We start from the raw sequence: 19250 nt of genomic DNA, 5'->3' as shown, positions 1-19250 counted from the left end.
TCCACGTGGGCTGCGAGGACTGGCCCTGAAGGAAGAATGTGAACCGTCTGCGTCTTCTTCGGTATCGATGCTGAACAGACAACATTCTGGGCTGAATGAAGTTAGTTAGTTAATTCCATGTTTCCTTCATTTTATCGTGGCTCCTAGAAGCTCTCGCCCTGGGACAGGTGTCTGGTGGACGGCGCAGGTCCGGCCACCACGGCTCTCGTTTGCCCTCAAAGCCACCTCCCCTGCCTTCACTCGCGTCTGCCCCAGACGCGCGACCATCGCCAGGCGGCAGTCAGTCCCACACGGAGGGCGAACGTCGCCCCATCGCCCTTCGAGCCGACAAGCCCCTCCCCGCAGACACCCCTCTACGGCGCACGTCAGAGGACAGGTGACTGCAGCCGTGCCGGACACTCTGCAGCAGCTCTGGCGCCTGGATTTTACGGGGCGGTGACCACGGGCCCCTAATCTGCTGTGGCTGTTGGTTTGACCTGGAGAAACTCGAGAATGAAGCCTGTTCCCACAACCTCAGGTGCAGAGCGGAAATTCCATGCAGATCTCTCAGCACGAGCGAAGAAACAAGTCACGTCATCACTACCATATGGGTCACTTCTGTTTAATTAAGAAACTCATATTTTAACAGAGCAACAAACTACAATGTCAGCAGAAAAACCAGGACAGTTGAGTTCCTAGAAACTGCCTTAGATGAAACAGGTGAAGAATTCAACAAAGTATTTATTGAACAAATGCGAAATAAATGAACTCGGGTGTCTCAGCCTGAAGATACGATAAACAGCTTCAATACTCAGAGCTGTCGCGCGGGGACCGAAGGCCTGCTCGGCGGTCTCCAGGAGGCAGACGAAGGGGATGAACCCGGCCCAGCGGGCCGCGGCACGGCACAGTGTCCCTTGTCTCAGCAGCGTCTTCCGCACAGGCCTTCCTGCATCCCTCCTCCGAAGGAACAGCACGTGACACGGCTCTGAACGTGCACACGCACACGAGAAGAATCTAGGCAACAGTCTGGTTTGCCAAGGACAGCGTCAGCCCCTCACCGGAGCTCAGGGTCCTGTGCCAGGGACTCGGACGGGGAGGGAAGAGCGTATTCTCCAGAGGGTGCGTCAGGATCACCCGGCTCAGCACGGCCTCCGAGGACAGCCCCCCTCAAACCTCAGCTGAGTCCCTACCAGGACCGAGGGTGCGAGGGGGAGGGGCGCAGGGCGGGGGCAGCCGCAGCAGAGCACGGAGGGCACGAGGCCGGGAGGTGTCCTCCCAGCCCCGAGACACACTGACCGTCACCCTCACGGCTCCCCCCGGACGGTCAGCCACCAGGTGAGCTCGTCCCAACACTAGTCAGCATGGTGCTTAGGGACAAATACATATAATACGCTTTATATTACATCTGCATTTTATCACACACTCAGTACGGAATGCACCCAACACAACGAGAACACAGTATGCATCCGTCGGGACACAGGACCGCGGAGGAGCGTGCACCGGACGCGCCTCAGTTCTCCAGGAACGCCACGTAGTCGGTGAGCCTGGCCAGCTGCTGCTCGTTGGGGATCGGCGGCACCGGGGCGGGCTCTGTGTGCAGAGGGAGGGAGTGCGCAGTGAGCACGGCCCCGGCGCCGCCCCCCGCCAGGCTCTTCAATCTGACAGGAAGAACTCTCCCAGATGTGCCCTGATTTTGCCACTTTTGGAAAACAAGCCCGGAAGCTGCAGGACTGTGTGGCGTGGGCCTCTGTGGACAGACCACCGAGTGCCCTCCAGGGATGGGCCCTGCGCTAGGCGGGCATCACACTGCCGGACAAAAGCACACAGAACCCACTGCCAAGGCCGGCTCTCCAGGTGGCACATGCCAGCCTGGGATGCTGCTGAGACCCGATCACGGCTCCCCACCCGCCACTCAGGAGGCGCCACGGCGGGGCCCAGGGTGCAGTGCTCAGGGTGAGCTGCGGAGGGGCCCCCACACGCTGACTCTGCCACCAGGTGTGTTACTGTGAGTACCAAAGAATTTAATCTCCGAGATTAGAACAAAATGAGACATAAACCACAGGCAAATTAAAAACAATGAAACATATTAAATGAGCACGTGAAAATACATACCTGATAAAGGAATAAACCTGTTAAAGGAAGCGTCCAGGGCCCCTGCAACTACATAAGCAAAATTTAAAGTCCGATTAGAGTTGTCACCAACAACTCCCATCCTAACGCGATGGCGCACTTCTGGACAGAGGAGACCGAGGAGACCGTGCCGCACGGGACTAGCCTTCCGTGCCCTCACCCCACAGGGCACGGATCTGCGCAGCACAACCCTGTGGAGGGCAAGGCCCCGGCACCGGGGGCGTGCTGGGCAGATGGAAGCGCTACCGGGCAGAAGCCGGGCTCAACCCCGGCAGGAAGGGGCCGCCTGGGCAGCGGCAGGACTGTCCGCCTGGGCAGAGGGAGGCGGCGGGGCGGGGAGCGCAGCCGGGCCACACGGCCAGCCCACCGGGGTGAAGCCCCTTGACAGGAAGCCCAGGTCACTCAATTCTGTGAGGGTGGGAGACACTGAAGTCTGGTTTAGAAGAGTTTACGTGTCTACAGTAAAGAGGGAAAAGGAAAATCTGAGTATTAAAAACTTCTGAAGGCAACAGTTTAGACTTAGGGATGAACACAGAAAGAGCTCCACAAAGAGAACGGCAGGTTCGTGTTTAGTAAAAATTAAACTGTAACAGGAATGACAAAACCCTGCTAAAGTAGCTGACAGGAGAAACACACGTTGGATGAGGTGAAACTAGGTGACCTTCAGGCCCCTTTCAGCCGTGTCCATCACTCTGTCTAACATGGGAGTTGCTTTCACCGTCAGTACAGTAGTTTTGCGTCAGATCTGAAGCTAATGTGGCCACAGGAGCTCGGGCTGCGTGCACGGGCGGAGAGCGCCACCTACCTGGCTTTTTGGGCATCACCATTCTCGTGGTGGAGTCAGCTTGCCATCCTTGCTCTAGTATACCTAAAAATGCATTTAACACAAAAATGAAGAAATAATCAAAAAACCCCATTGTCATTTACCGTCAACGGCATCACTCTTTCGGGAGACCTGTCATGTGCAGTTTTAGAAGACACACTAGAGACAGCGACCTCACGCAAACTGAATCTGAAACATCATGAAACACAGCAAATCTCCGCTTCACGGTATCAGCTGGTGTAACGACTAGAGACGACGGGCCTTCCGTACAGCACGCATTAGGCTATTAACACGATCCACGTTATTAAAAACAGACATGAGCCCTGGCCGGTTTGGCTCAGCGGTTAGAGCGTCGGCCTGCGGACCAGAGAGACCCGGGTTCGGTTCCCGCTAAGGGCACATACCTCGGTTGCAGTTTGTCCCCGGCCCTGGTTGGTCGTGCGGGTGGCAGCCACTCGATGTGTCCCTTTCACATCAATATTTCTCTCTCTCTCTCCCCCTCTCTCTCCCTCCCACTCTATCTGAACAAAAAAATAAAAAAATGTCCTCGGGTGAGAATAAAAAAAAAACACAAAAAAACAGACATGAGGGCCCTGGCCAGTTTGCTCAGCGGTTAGAGCGTCAGCCCGCAAACCAGAGAGTCCTGGGTTCGGTTCCCACTAAGGGCACGTACCTCGGTCGTGGTTTGTCCCCGACCCCGGTTGGGGTCGTGTGGGTGGCAGCCACTCGATATTTTTCTCTCTCTTCCTCCCTCTCCCTCCGGCTCTATCTGAAGATAAATGCAAAAATGTCCTCAGGTGAGGATAAAAAAAACAGCCAAGGAAGACTCACGCAGTGTGGAGCCGGGTCAGTGAGCGCGACGGTGAGGGGACGCCGGGGCAGCCGACGCGCACACCGCCCGCAGGTGCACTGGTGCTCTGGCCGCCCCGCGCACCCTCACAGCGCTCTCTGAAGCAGGACACGGCCACAGCTCAACAGAGGTGGGCAGGGCGGGGGGAATTCCAGCGACTTGTCCTAGGTCACAGCCAGCAGCGGGGGTGGGACCACACTTCCACCCAGGATGGACCCTGGGTACAGTCTTTATTAGAGAGCAAATTATGGATCCCTTTCGAGAGAAGTCGAGTAAGTAAACACATGCTTTACGCTGAGAACTTCCACTAACCTGCTCCCCGGTGCCTAGCGCTGAGCTAGGCCCTGGGGACTCACGAGTAAGGTGTGGCTTGAGCCCGTTCGGCTGGAAAGTAAAAATGCCGATCACGGCAAAACAGCACCGCACAGCCCACGCGCCACCGCAGTCCGGCCAGAGGAGGGGACTGCCGAGCACGCCCACGGGCCAGCGGGCAGGAGTGGGTCAGGCTCCGGGCACAGGGTCGGGGGGCGACTCCGTGGGAACAGGTGGGCGGGAGAGGGATGCTGGGGTGAGTCTGCCTTTACCACCCAGAGCGAAGTGAGCACTGAAGTCACTATTCTCTTTGCCTAATTGGGTGGCACTGTGACCGACCACGCGGGAACCCACACAGCGCGCCCGGCCCTGGGGTGCTGGGCAGTGCGCTCCGGGTCCCCTCTCTGAAGCACATCCCCTTCTCCTTGGGAGCAGCAAGCGGCCAGCCACACCTTTCACAGCCTCTTCCACAGGGAGCCCGACAAACGCTGCGAAGTCGTCGGCGACGATCGAGGTGTACGCCTGCGACACCAGCGCGAAGGCTCGTCTCCTCGTTGCCTCTGTGGGTACAGGGAGTGACCGGAGAGCGGATGCTTGGACGGGGCACAACTAAATCAAATAAATGTGCTTGTCCGAACGTTGTGGGCAGGCCTAGGTCAGCCCAGACTTCTGTTCTCACGGACAGACGAGCGCCCAGCAGGCGAGGGCAGCTCACCTACTGCAGCACGAGCATGGACGTTTCTGACATGTCCTTGGACAGAGAACCTCAGGGTCAGAGAAAGGTCAATGCACCCAATACTGAAACCCTGGGGAAGTTTCATTTACATACGACCTCCCGAGAGGGCGCGCGTGGGACCCCAGGCCCACACCTCCACCTCCAATCACGCAGCAACGCGACAGGCCAGGCAGGCGAGTGAGAGGGAGTGAAGCCCACTGGCTGGTCTCCCTGCCCAGGGCTTCCGGGCACGTCCCAGCTCTCCGCCTGGCTGCCACATGCGTAGGAAATGCTCTGACTCCGCTTCCCACAGCTGACAGGCAGGTGGAAGGGATAAAGGAGCCCCCACGACGCATTGAGAATCCTCTCCGTTCCCGGGACATGGCCTCACAGCTCCACCCGCTTCCGCTCCACCTTCTGCTCCCCACCAGCCCGGCTCCCAGCAAGCCCACCCTCTCCTCCCCGCAGGGTGTACCTGACCGTGTGGCCTGCACGCCCTTCCCTCTGCTCCCCACTGTCCCCGGTCTGTCTGTGCACGTCCCGTGGCGCCCACATCACTGTGCTCTCACGGGGTGAGTCAGGAGGCCTGAGCGGTCCTGCCTCCCGCCACTTCCTCCTCCTCACGGCCCGAGCCTCCGGGCTGGTCACTCCATCGTCCTGCCTCACGTTCCCGAGAGCAGCGTACACCCTGAGGGCCATCTTCACCTCTGCCCTCCCATGAAGCTGCTGTCCCTCACCACAGCGATGACACTTAGTCAACAACCCTGCTGGCCAACTCCTCCCGAGCAGAGGCGGACGGGAAGGCAGGAACTAACCACAGACAGGCAACAATGAGAACACACACCAGGGAACCACTGCACAGATGTGTAAGAGTGACCCAGGAAGACTGGAAGCAAGTGCCGGGGTAGGAGAATGGACAGATGGAGGCAAGGATGAGTTTTATTGTCTCACCAGACTTATCACCTTTAAGCATCTATACTGGATTAACAAACAAAACAAATCTGAACCCCCAGCTTGAACTTATCAGAGTATTACAAGATTTCATTTTAGTAGCAAAAACCTGACAAGAGCAACTTCACCCTAGAATCCAATGAAAAGACAGCTCTGAACTTGATGTTATCACCAGCAAAAGAAAAAGAAGCGACAGGATTGTAACAAATCTAAGAAAGAATCCTGAACACTGCCCATTCACTCAGCAGAACACAGCTTTCTAACGCCTGCACGCCTGCCTTCAACCCTGCAGCACCCGGGGAACAGGGCAGGTCTGGTGCAACTCTTCACCACAAAGAACACTACCTCTGAGCGCCTCCATGATCGGCTGGACCGTCTCAGACCACTGGTGAGCGCCGATGGTTGTGTAGATTCCAGGGAAATCTCTCTGCCAGATTCTCTGTCCTACTGACCAAATTCCCCCAAGTTCAGAATTCGCCTGCAATAAATATTATTATTGCCTTTGAAGATACTCACTGTGTAGATTCATCAATAACTGTACCTTAAAACATAATTTAATAACATTTATTTTAAGAAGTGTGATTACTTTTAAGCTCAATAGTATAAAAAAGGTTTTTAAATGCTATGAAAAGTAGTCTATGTTTGATATACATTTTTACTTTAAAAGCAAATTAAGGCATAAGAATGCAGTCCAAAAATATTTCAGAATTAAGTCTGAGAATATGTTAAACTTTGTTTTTAAAAGATGTATTTATATTTGATACATATATATAAAACACACAAAATGTGTACTATTGACATGTACGTAAAAATACACATATATTTTTAGGACCAGAGCACAGCAAAATGGCTGACGACACAGGCTCCTAATCTAAGTGTCACACACTGCAGCCTCTCTGAAGGTGAAGCTCCCACTAATGTCATCGACCCCACGCACATAATTTATGGTTGTTCTTTATTTAAGCCCATGAAGCTGGAGGACCATTAACAGAATGACCTGGAAAGGAGAGAGTGTAAAAATACTAATTTGATCTGGTGCTGAATAGCAACAATGAACAAGAGTTTGGGTGAATTCTTGGTAATGTTCTGTGAATGTTTAAAAAATTCACTTCATATTTATGCCAGATACAGTGAACTGCTTGAAAGTAAAATTTACTTCATTCCACTTCGGAAAAAACTTTTAAGAGGTTCTTCCATCTAATTTTCTACTCAAGATAAGAAACCTAAAATGTTAATTAGCAAAAATAATCTTAATTCCGCAAGTAATCATCATTTCTAGGATATTGTCGCAAACGCGACCAGGTTCAGAGCAGTATCAACAGGAAGCTGTGCACTCAGTGACACTCACATGAAATCCCTCGAGAAATCTGATCGCTAAGAGCTGCGCACAGATTCCTGTAACATCCAAGGGAAACTAAAACTTCTGATTAGAAGAATCTGAAGGTCTATTACTAACTTTAATAACAATTCATGTGAACCACAGGGGACAGAAAACAAACGTGAGGTGGCCATTTAAATGAACGTCACTGCCACGTTCAAGTAGTAAGACAGAGAGAATACTTACAGACTTTATAGCAGGTGGTATTCTTTTCCAAAGATATCTTGCATTATTCCTAATTTGCAGCCCCCAAGAAAAAATACACAATTTTTAAAAATCATCTCAGTAAATGTTTAAAATTCTAGGTCCTAATATAAACATACAGAAGTATACTTTAAAATACTTGCTCTGGCCAGTTTGGCTCAGCAGTTAGAGCATAGAGCATCGGCCCGCAGACCAATGAGCTGTGGGTTCGGTGCCGGGAAGGGGCACACGCCTCAGTTGCAGTTCGTCCCCAGCTCTGGCTGGGTCATGCGGAGGCAACAGTCTATGTGTCTCTCTCATATCAATGTTTCTCTGTCTCTCTCTCTCTCTCTCTCCCCCTCCCTCCCACTATATCTGATAATGAGTGGGAAAATATCCTCAGGTGAGGAATAAAAAAACAAAAAAACTCGACATAATATACAGTGAAATTTAGTTTTATATGAATTTGTCCAAGGGAAGTAATAATTTTCCAGATTAAAAGACGAAATATTTTTACCAAAGTAACATTTTGTCATTTATAGTACATTTTTTATTAATGATCCAGAACTTAAATAAGGGAATAGTACACTAAAAACACAAAGATTTAAATAGAATTGACCAAATAATTTATTTATCTATAAAAATAAACAAATGTATAGCTTTCAAGGCCCTGGCATCCCCGGACAATACAGAGCACACACGCTTTTCTCTGTATCGACCCGCCCCCCACCGGTGGGCGGTTTTAAGGGTCTAGAAGCCTGGACTACAACAAACATAGGATGACAGGATTACAAACAAACAAGCAACCCAAATAATGTGTATAATATACGTGTAATAAAAATTTGGGTTAGGTTTTTTTTTTTATCCTCACCAGAGATTTATCTTCAGACAGAAGAGGGGCAAGAGAGAGAGAAACATCGATGTGAGAGAGACACATCGACTGGTCGCCACCCGCACGACCCCAACCGGGGCTGGGGACAAACTGCAACCAAGATACGTGCCCTTCGGGAAAACCAAAGCCGGGACTCTCCGGTCCACGGGCCGCCGCTCCAACCGCTGCGCCAAACTGGCCAGGGAGGTTTAGGATTTTAAAAGATATGAAAATAAGTTTAGAAGAATTTAGAACAAAAAGTCACAGAAATCATCACCGATGGGTTGTAGAACTATGAGTCCTTCCTATTCCTTTGCAGTTATGTTCTGACTTTAATTCAGTGAACATGAATTAAAAATAATTAACAAGCAAAAAATTTTCAATTTCACACGCATGTGGGGAATAAATTCCTCTTAGTTTTCTCTATCTTCCCTTTCAATTTCTCTTGATCTATTGATCAAACGTTAAGTAAATGAAGGTTATGAAAAGTTTCATAGAAAGACAAAAATGAAAAGGTCAATAGAGTCAAAGAAATTTGAAACGGACACTGTAGTTTCTCATAACAAATTGGAGTACTTTCTAGAAGGTATATGTAAAACAAGTGTATTTTAAAGTAAGTCAGCCTAAGCAACATTTACAATGTTGAACATAGATGTAGGAAGTACTATAATAAAAGGTCTAGCTCCTTGCGCCCGTTTCAGTGACGCCGTTTCGGTGTATGAATTACTTTCTGTGTAATCTCGAAACTGCTGCTCTCAGATCGAGTTGGAAAGTACTTACATGTCATTATGGAGCAGATATAAAGCTAAAAGCTGACCGTACACTGGGGGTGTAGCAATTCCTCCAGGAGCCTAGAAGGCCAAAAAGAAAGAGAATGACCTCATTTACACTTATATTAAAACACAGAGCATTAAGCTTAAATCTGTCATCAGCAGTGACTTATCTCCCTTCTGGGTCCGTGTCTCTATAGGAATGTGAATATTTATTTTTTAAAATATGTTTGCATTGATTTTTTAGAGAGAAGAAGGGAGAGAGACATTGATCGGCTGCCTCCTGCATGCCCCGTACTAGAGATGGAGCCAGAAACCTGGACATGTGTCCTGACTGAGAATCAAACTGGGCCCTCTCAGTCCATGGGACCAACTCAGTCCACTGAGCCACCCCAGCTAAGTGGAACATGAATTTTTAAATGGGATCCTTCCGCCCTGGCCGGTTTGTCTCAGCGGTTAGAGCTTGGCCTGCGGTCCAGAAAGACCCGGGTTCGGTTCCCAATAAGGGCATGTACCTCAGTTGCAGTTTGTCCCAGGCCCTGGTTGGGTTGGGCGGGAGGCAGCCACTCGAGGTGATGTTTCTCTCTCTCCCTCCCACTCTATCTGAACAAAAAAAATGGAAAAATGTCCTCGGGTGAGGACAAAAAATAAATAGATAGATAGATAGATAGATAAATAGATAAATAAATAAATAAATAAATAAATAAGATCCTTCCCCAGGCCTCAAATTCTTAGATAAGTGATCCTACTGTCATAAGAAACAAATACTTCCAACAGATTCCTTAAAGCATTACGATTCTGCCCATTATATCACATGTGCTGAATATCTAAGTAGATGCAAAATAAACAGAGAAAAAAACCCGTCACAGCTGAGTCTGAGATGTCTCACCTCACTCAACGTTAATTTATTTAAACAACATCCATCACGTGTCTGTTAGCCAGCTGCTGTTTCGGGCTAACGTGTTTACTCGTGGTTCTTACACGCCTTTGTAAGGAAGAATCTGAACCCTAACAGCTGCATGACGTAGCTCTCCCCCTACTGACGACGCGGCCCCGCCGCCCCACGACCGGGGACGAGATGTGAGGTCGAACACGACGGCGGGGTCCAGGGTGTGAGCAAGCCGCGCAGCATCTGCGGGCTCTCGAGGTGAAACGGACCCCGAGAAGCCGCAGCGAGCCCGGGCCACCCGGCCCGCCTAGGCGCAGGCGGCGGCCCGGCTCCCCGCGCCCGCCCCCAGCCCCGCCCCCGGCCGCAGGCCCCAGGCCCGGTTACCCTGGAGACCGGCGCCGCCCGGGCCCGGAGGAGACCCCGCCGTTTCTCCCAGCGCCACGCGAGTCGTTACCTCCAGCTCCTGGTTCTCGCACTGATCCAACAACTTTTTGAAACTAAAGGCATTTTCTGCCATTACGGCCACGGGCATCTTCCCAGCCGGTCCCGCCGCACCTTCCCGACAAGCAGACCCCAGGCTGTCCCCCGGGGGCGTCGCGCCCGTAATGACGTACACGCCGCCGTCGCCGCCGCGTGGGCCCAGGCGCAGGCGCAACGTCGGTTCCGGCGCGTCGTAGGACGTCGCCGCGGCCGGCGAGGGGCGCCGCCGCTCTGGCCGGCGCTCTCGGTGCTCTGGAGGACTGGCTGGCCACGTGGGAAGGGGCGCCGCGTGCGCGCGTCCACGGCCCCGAAGGGCGGCTTTAGGGCGTGTGTCAGGGCGACTCGAGGTCTCCTCTTTGAGGCCCAGGAGGCGTGCAAATTTAGAGGTTCGTAAGGGAGCTTTGGTTCTGCCCCCACACCGCCCCGTCGGCCCTCCCCATCTCTGCAAAGGGCTCGCCGTCCGTGCACGTGGGGACCCGCAGCCTGGGCAGCCGGGCTCTGCAGACCTGCACGCCGGCCTCCTCCAGGCCTCTCTCCGCGCAGCCGCAGGGCCGCCAGGCCCTCGAAGCCGGCCGATCTCGGTCCTCTCCGCTCGGACCCCCCAATCCAGCCCTTGCAGGGCTCGCAGGCCCCCGGGGGCAGTTCCCAGGCCTCTCCGACCTGCTGCGCGGGTGCGGGAAGCCCGCCTCGCCGCAGCTGTGGGCTCACCGGCCTGGCTGCTCTCTCAGACCGCGGGCCGAGGCCGGGCGTGTCCCCGCTGCGGGGCTGCCTCACCCCTGGGCGCCGAGCACCTTGGAAGTGCGAGACCCCTCGTTCCAAAACCGGGTGGGGGGCGCCCACAAACATGACACAGAGTGTTTCCTTTTCTTTGCGGTGCCTCTCAACTTTTCATAGCGTTTTATATCGACTGTTGACAACATTCTGAGTACTAACAGCAAATTATTGGCCTGGATTTTACCACCCGTTTTATACGGCGCAGTGCCGGTTTTAAACACGGATGCAAGGGCGGGTCACGCACGCATGGCCTTGCAGCAACCGCACCGTTTGTATGAAACACCCGGTGTGCGCGTGGGTTTTGTTCTCATCCAAACCATAAAAATGCTGCACAAAACGAAGTGTTTTTATCTAATTTAATCTATTTGTTAAAATATGTTTTATTGGTTTTTTTAGACAGGAAGGGAGAGGGAGAGAGAAACATCTGTCTGCTGCTCCCTGCAGTCCCCTTACTGGGGATCAAGCCTGCGGCCTGGGCATGAGCACTGACTGGGAATCGAACCAGTGACCTCTTGGTGCAGGGGACGATGCTCAATCCATTGAGCCACACCAGACAGGGCGAGCGAGCTTTTAAGGCACCTGCCCTACCAGCACTTTCCACCTTGGCTTTCTGACGAATAAAGGACTGAAAGGGAAGGGCGTTCCCTTTCCTGCCAGGTTAACGTTATCATTCTCAGTACCGGCATAGGAACACTTCAGCTCACTACCCAGAAGTAGCGTAAGAAAGAATATGATAGGGTCCCTTGGCTGTCAGTGTTTTGGGGACACCGTTGTCTTCACTACATTTGTGAAGCAGGTTCAGATTCTAAGGGGAGATGGGGCCTCTCAGGGCTGTCACCACCCAGCAGACACAACGGGACTTTGGACTCCCTTTTTGTCCCGATAATAAAACACACATGTTTGCATGAGGTAGTGCATACAGATTGCGTGGCTTCCGTGATTGCACATGTGAGTTCAACGCACTTGTGTTTGTGTTACAAACTGGCATTGCACAGTATGAAAACGGACAGTGCAATTTAGTCATAATTTAAATTTTTTGCTTAACGAACAGTTTCCATGGGGAAATCATTGTGGTTAGCAATTCTTTGGATGGAACCTAAAAAAAGAAATAAGTCTTACACAAGTCCCTCGAGTTGACATTACATGGGAAGGTTCCCATATGCCAGAGAATGAAGCGGCCACGTGTCATCGACTGTGCAAAGAGAACGGCTGAAGACAAAGTAATTCTCAGATCACTTGGCATCAATTGGAAGAGGAGGGTTTCGAATTTTCAACGTGTAATGATGGCTTCCAGCCCATTTTGGGGTAAAGAAGAAATTCGGTGGGATCAGTTGCCCAGAGGTATGATCATGTACAGAGAAAAACGATGGTTTTTAAGCTTTGGCAGCTGAAGACTGCTGACTGGGTCGTTCTCTGCTGAACAGAAAATCCCTGAGGTGCTTTGGAAAAACAGTCACAGGTCAGAGGTAGAATTGGGGTGTCATTCAGAGGACAACATGTTCTTTAACAGACAGAGACAAGAATTTCGGGGTTGGAGACGAGCTGAAAAGGGGAAGGAGACGGTCTCGGGAGAGAGGGAAGAGGCCTTCGGGTGTGGTGAACGGAGCAGTCGGTCCCAGCTGGGACCTTGGCCTGCGCTCAGAGGGCTGCCAGCGTCAGTGGGGGCGACGTTTCCAGGGACGTGATGGCTGGCGTTCCATTTGGAGTTGTCACTGTGTCGGGCTGACCTGTCTTTACCCCGAACGTTCAGCAGCAGACGGGAGAAGTGAGGGGCAGGGTAAAGCCGTGTGGGGGAAGGCAGTCGTTTGTGGCCTGAGCAGGGCAGTGGAGAGGAGCCCGGAGGGGAGCCCCGCTCCCTGGAGACGCTGCGCGCGGGGAGGTGGAGGCTGCTTTCCCACTGCGCCTGGCGTAGGTCAGGGGCAGCAGGCGGAGGGGAAGCACGGCCCGGGGTTGGAGGGAGTAGGTCTCACTCAGTGTCCTGGCTTCGCTCCCTGTGCCTGCTGCCCCCCCAACTCTTCTCAGAGGAGAACCATCATTGAGGAAGCTGGAAATTGGAGCATGGCTCATTTAGAATTCTGAAATTTCACCTGGTTCTCCAAAAATCCAGTGCAAAACTATTAGAACTAATAAACGGGTTAAGCAAGATTGATGGATAGACGATCAAGACACAAAATCAGTTACATTTTTACACAGTAACAACAAACAAATTAAGAAGACAACTGTATCCTAGCATCAAACAAATAAAATAGGAACACATTTGACAAAGGAAGTGCAAACTTTGTACTGGGAGGACCAGAAAACATTGTTCAAGGAAACTGATGAAGACCCGCCTGAGTGGAAAGACATTCCTTGTTCGTGATTTGGAAGATTTTATACTCACATTCAGACGTACAATTCCTATACTCGCAATTCCTATCAAAATCACAGCTGGTGCCTCTGCAGATGTTGACGAATCATTAAAGTCCTGTAAAAAGTCAGAGACACGGAATGGACAAAACAATCCTGAAAACAAAGAACAATTAGACTCACTTTCAATCTAATGTCAAAACTTAGCTACATAGTACAGCGATCAAGACAGGTAGGTCTTGATATGTAGGTCAGTAGTAATACGAGTAGACACATAGATCAATGGAATAAAAGAGGCCAGAAAGAAAAGAAAACAAAAAAAAACCTTGCATTTACAGCCCAGTGGTTTTTGAGTAGGGTGCTAACACCACTCCATGCGGAAAGGGAACAGTCTTGTTCACCAGTGGTACCAGGACCACTGCATATCCACACACAGAAGCTTGGAGTTGGACCCCTGCCTCCTGCCACATAAAATAACGAACTCACTGTCTCGTAGACCTCCGTGTAGGAGCTAAAGCGACACAACGGTTAGGAGGAAGTTCTCACGACCTGGAATCAGGCAGTGGCTTCTTAGGTACAACACCAAAAGCACAGCAACAAAAGAAAGAAAAAGCCCATAAATTGGACAGTATCAAAATTAAAACCTTTTGTGAATCATGTACTGGATGAAAGACTTGGATTTTGGAATAAATGAGTAACTCCTACGACTCAACACTAGAAAGGAAAATCACCCAATTTGAAAACGGGCGAAGGACTCAGTTGCTTTTCTCCAAAGAAGATGCCCACGTGGCCAATGAGCACATGAAAAGATGCTCAGCTCAGTGTGTCGATGCGGGTGTGAAGTTGGACCCTCACGGTGTGGGTGCCTCTCGTGGTGCAGCTGCGGACACACCTGGAAGTCTGGGCCAACGCGCTGCCTCATGGGCCAACGTACTTTGCACTAGTGAGAGGGCTCGGGTGAGCCCTTTGCCTCCTCTCCGGGTCCCCCTCTGTGCCTGTAAGACCAAGGCGGCCGTCCTGCGAGCAGCTCTGAGCACTGAGGGAGCCGAGTCTCAGTCCACTGTCGGCTAATCCACGGTGATCACTGTTAATGATATGAAAGCAGCCAGATGAAGGCTAGGTTATGACGTCCCTTATTTGCACAGGCTTTTAAGACACATCTTTTTAAACCTTTGATACAGCAAACGTTATATCTACATTTTCTGGAGGTCAGATAGTCCTGGGGAAGTAACTTCCAGTTTTCCCTTCTCCAAAGTAGAGGCTTTCAAAAGGCAGGTGAGGCTGCAGGCTGGCTGGTGCGATCTCAGACCTGCCCACCAGAGGGTGCTGCCGCACCGTGTAGGATCTTAACGTTCCCTCCGGGCTGGAAGGTGGACCGTCTGGGGCTGAGCAGTTAGGTGTCGGCTGATTTCATCTTCTGTTTTCAGCACTGGGCGGTTAATTCCTCCTCCTCAAAATTACTTTTTCAAATGGAAGCCTGGGGTGCTGTGCTTTTGAGGGGCCTCTTTCTATTCTTCTTAAAAACAAATGACCAATAGAAAAACGTCAGCCAGAGAAATGCACTCCACATACAGGAGCAATAAAGAGTGAGTACCGTATCGGCTGCTTCAGCCTGAGTGTGAGATACGGGGAGTCGGTTTCAGGGTGTCGCAGAATCCTCTGCTCCGTCGGCGCACGTCCCCTGAAAGACGGTTCTGCCCCTGGACAAGTAGTTCTCATACTCCATAACGTGTTTCACACAGGAGCCATTCTGAGTCTGATTTTCAGTAGTTTGCATTTTTTGTAGAACCCGAAAGACAGCCTACCAACGAGGAACAGTTAGAAGAATGTGTAGAAGACGGGAACTATGTCCGGACACCGTGCTCACGAGGTTCCTGTTAGCATCACCCTTGTGCACGGTGCGGAACGTCGCCCTCGCTGGGCCCCGGGGACAGGGCTGTGGAACTGAGCGGATGTGCTGAGACTGTCGGCTTTGTTCAGCGTCTCCGTCTTCAACCCCAGCACGTTCTGTGTGCGGGAACTATTACAGGATACAGGTGACGTTTCGAGCGCTGGGAAGCGGTCGGCTTTCTGGTAAATGATGCTGGGACACCACACACGCCCCCACACAGCAACACACTCCACGCGGATGCGAAACTACAGGTAAAACGCGAAGTCACGGGGCTCTGGAAGGCAACGCCCGTGACGTCCTCTGCGGGGAAAGCTTTTCCTTTGTGACTCAAAGTCATGTCGTAGAAGAAGAGGAGAATGAAACCCACAGAATGAATGAACACGTAAACGTCGGGAAGAGGCTTTGTGTCCCCAAAGTGCCATCCGCAGTGTTAAAGAACCCCACCCGAGGGCAGCATTTTAGTCCAGACCAGAATCCCAGGCCGCCTGCAGTAACGCACACAGAGGTCCTCGAGGGGAGGCAAGCGGGGTGAGGACCCCACTCTGGCGGTAGTCCCGCTCCTCGGTGCCTCCGAACCCCCGGCAGAGTGAATGGCCGGAGCAACTAGGCAGGGACACCGAAAGCCACAGAGGCAGCTCACAATAGAACGGGCTCACGAGGTGTTCACAGGGACTTCAAGACAGGAGCAGGTGGAACCGCCCATGAGCAGCAGAAGGACACGCGTGTTTTTTGTCTGTGCAAGAAAAAGCAGAGGAAAACCCCCCAATGGCCACGGTTTTCACTACAAGCACAGAAGGACAAGTTGGACTAGAAGCTGGGTGGGCACTGCCCCTCCGCTGTGGGTGGACAGCCGTCCCTGGTGGAGGTGGGTGGGCACTGCCCCTCCGCTGTGGGTGGGCAGCCATCCTGGTGGATGTGGGTGGGCACTGCCCCTCCGCTGTGGGTGGGCAGCCATCCTGGTGGACGTGGGTGGGCACTGACCCTCCACTGTGGGTGGGCAGCCGTCCTGGTGGACGTGGGTGGGCAGTCGTCCCTGGTGGAAGTGGGTGGGCACTGCCCCTCCGCTGTGGGTGGGCAGCCGTCCCTGGTGGAGCTGGGTGGACACTGCCCCCCCTCTGTGGGTGCACAACCAGCCCTGGTGGAGCTGGGTGGGCACTGCCCCTCTGCTGTGGGTGGGCAGCCGTCCCTGGTGGAGCTGGGTGGGCACTGCCCCTCCGCTGTGGGTGGGCAGCCGTCCCTGGTGGAGCTGGGTGGGCACTGCCCCTCCGCTGTGGGTGGACAGCTGTCCCTGGTGGAGATGGGTGGGCACTGCCCCCCCTCTGTGGGTGGACAACCAGCTCTGGTGGAGCTGGGTGGGCACTGCCCCTCCGCTGTGGGTGGACAGCCGTCCTGGCGAAGCTGGGGCTGCTCAGACCCTGATGACTCAGGAAGGACAGATGGGGCTCTCTCGGGCGGGACCCCGAGCCCAGGAGAAACCGCTGGAGTGGAGTGAACATCTTTCGGAAGGGAGACAGTTGAGAGGCAGAAGAGGCCCCGGTGCAAGTGGAGAGGGGAACGAGCCAGGACACGTCAGGAGCTGAGCTGCACGTGTTCCAGGCTCTCCCCACAAAGAGCAGCCGGGGCCCCGGGGGCAGGAAAGCCGGGGAGAGCCACCGCTCGGTCCAAACGACCGTGAAACCTGCGTCACAGAAATACAAGCAACAAAAAAGGGGGGGGGGCCTGGATAAGTCCTATGTAAAAACGGAGGGAAACTACCGGAGCCCTTCAGAACAGTGGGAACCATTCCAACAGACCCCCTACAAAACGTACACATCAACACGTAGGAACTAATGCTCGACTTCACCCATAATGAGAAACAGAACGCTGAGATGGTTTTCCATGCAGCAGGTTGGCAGACAGTGCAAAGCCTGACCACGCGCGGTGTTGCTGGGGCTGGAGAGCAGGTACCCCTGGCTGTGGGGGGAGGGGCATCAGGGTACCGCGCATGGAAGGGAACGCGACCCAGTGCAACCCAACTGCGGCGGATGCCCTGCCAGGACTGGGCTAAGAGGGTCCCCCAGGCCATGTCCACTGGAGCCTGTGAGTGTGACCTGGGTAGGGAATGGGGTCTTTGCAGATGTCATTAAGTTAAGATAAGGTCGTGCTGGTTTAGGGTGGGCTCTGAACCCAAGCACTGGTGTCTCTTTCTCTTTTTGTCAATTCTCCCCCAAGGATGTTTTTCCATTAATTTTTAGGTAGAGTGGAGAGAAGGGAGAGGGAGAGAGAGACACACACACATCAATGGGCTGCCTCCCACACCACCCGGACTGTAGGGATGGGGGTTTGGTGGATGAACACAATGTAACCTTGTGATATGCATTCTCGGGACCTGACTAGCCAAGGATCAAAGCATGTGTGTGGACAGATAAGGTTTGCCTGGAGGGGAACTGAATGTTTTGTTTGCATGTGAATAGATTAGGTTTGCATGTCAATGGGTTGGAAGACCACCCCAAAAGATAATGGGTGTTGAAGCCCAGGCCTGAATGGGTTTGATATATCTATATATTTTTAATCTCCTTTGATGTTTCTTAAAAAGCAAGAGACAGGGCTTGGCTCTAAGGTTAGCAGAGACGCCATCTCAAGAAAATAATGACTTAAATGAACATGTAACCTGGGGAACCACTTTGCAAATAAACTGGGCTGCATCCAGAGATCTGGAGCATTTGCTCCCTCGCGATGCTCCCCCTCACTCCAACCAGAGTGTGCTTGTAGTTCATTGCGTTACGCCAACCCCCACCAGGCCAAGAAAGATGGCACCGGACCATGCCTGGCGATCAAACCTGCAACCCAGGTACGTGCCCTTGACCCTCTAACCGCCGAGGCAAAGCTGCCAGGGCCACCGGTGTTCAAGGAAGAGAACAGACCCAGGCACGGGAGAAGGCTGTGTGGTGCCGGGGCAGAGCCGAGGGGTGCACGATGAGCCCAGGGCTGCCGCGACGCCGGGAGCTGGAAGGAGTGAGGAGGGTGCCCTTCGCCCACCCTGGAGAGCAGGGTCCTGCCAGCGCCCTGACTTTGGACTTCTGGGGGGCAGAGCGGAGAGGACCCATGCTGTGGTTGAAAGCAGAGTTTGGAGTACTTCGCTGCCACGGTCCTGGGCGAGGAGCACCCGAGCCCTCCGGCCAAATAGTGGCTCCGCCAGCGCTTCTTCCGGGAGACACGCGACGGGCACGAGGGATGGCGGGCACGGTCTGCTCACTGCGGACTGGCGGAAGCTGGGGCGAATGGCCGGGACACTTCCTGTCAATGGCCTGCTCTGTGCAGGAAGGACGACATCCTTCCTAGCTGGGGGAGGCGGAGTCCAGAGATGGCGCCACCAGCCGTGACTCCCACTGCACCCCTGTGGGGACCCGAGGCCATGGGCCTCGCTTTGCCAACAGAACACGGAGGTGAACGGCCAGTCCCGTCAGAGGACTGGCTGCTTCTACCTCTCTCTCGGAGATCACGCGGAGACGGGGAGACAGGAGGTGGGCCGGCGCATCCAGCAATGTCTGAGGGTGTCACGGTCCAGGACACAGACATCGCGGTCTCTTCACTCCTCGGGAAGGCAAGAAAGCCCAGACTCTCCTGGCCAGGGGTCGGGGTTATGGTGGGGGGTGGCTTTAAACCACCCAAGTCCTTCATGCCCGAAGTGGCCTCTGATTAAAAGCTCATCCCAGGAAGCCACCCACGGGCAGAGAAGGGACTGTCAAGAGGGGCTGGTCCTTCTAAGAATTGGTATTTAAAAATTTTTTTTTTTCTTTTTTGATTTGAGAGAGGGAGAAAGGGAGAGGGAGAGAGAGAAACATCGATGGGAGAGAACATGGATTGGCCACCTCCTGCATGTCCCCACTGGGGATCGAGCCCACAACCTGGGCATGTGCCCTGACCGG

At 53.0% G+C, this 19250-nt stretch overlaps 1 protein-coding gene across 3 annotated transcripts; it reads right to left on the bottom strand.

The window, feature by feature from the left end:
- Positions 1 to 587: 587 nt before the first annotated feature.
- COPS8 (COP9 signalosome subunit 8) lies at positions 588 to 10442 on the bottom strand. Of its 3 annotated transcripts, none has more exons than XM_036255059.1 (8): positions 10306 to 10442; positions 8973 to 9043; positions 7325 to 7373; positions 6106 to 6238; positions 4547 to 4654; positions 2915 to 2977; positions 2092 to 2139; positions 588 to 1569 (listed from the first exon to the last, which is right to left on the bottom strand). In XM_036255059.1, exons 1-8 carry the CDS (start codon positions 10381 to 10383, stop codon positions 1490 to 1492), a joined length of 630 nt encoding a protein of 209 aa, XP_036110952.1. In that variant the 5' UTR covers positions 10384 to 10442; the 3' UTR covers positions 588 to 1489. The 3 variants fall into 3 exon arrangements, with proteins under 3 accessions (XP_036110952.1, XP_036110955.1, XP_036110953.1); XM_036255062.1 differs by lacking the exon at positions 10306 to 10442 and adding an exon at positions 9852 to 10099; XM_036255060.1 differs by lacking the exon at positions 8973 to 9043.
- Between the last annotated feature and the right edge of the window lie 8808 nt (positions 10443 to 19250).

The sequence above is a fragment of the Molossus molossus genome, unplaced genomic scaffold (genome assembly GCF_014108415.1).
Source record: "Molossus molossus isolate mMolMol1 unplaced genomic scaffold, mMolMol1.p scaffold_m16_p_11, whole genome shotgun sequence".
Lineage (NCBI taxonomy): Eukaryota > Metazoa > Chordata > Mammalia > Chiroptera > Molossidae > Molossus > Molossus molossus.
This window is presented reverse-complemented; position numbering and strand designations above follow the sequence as displayed.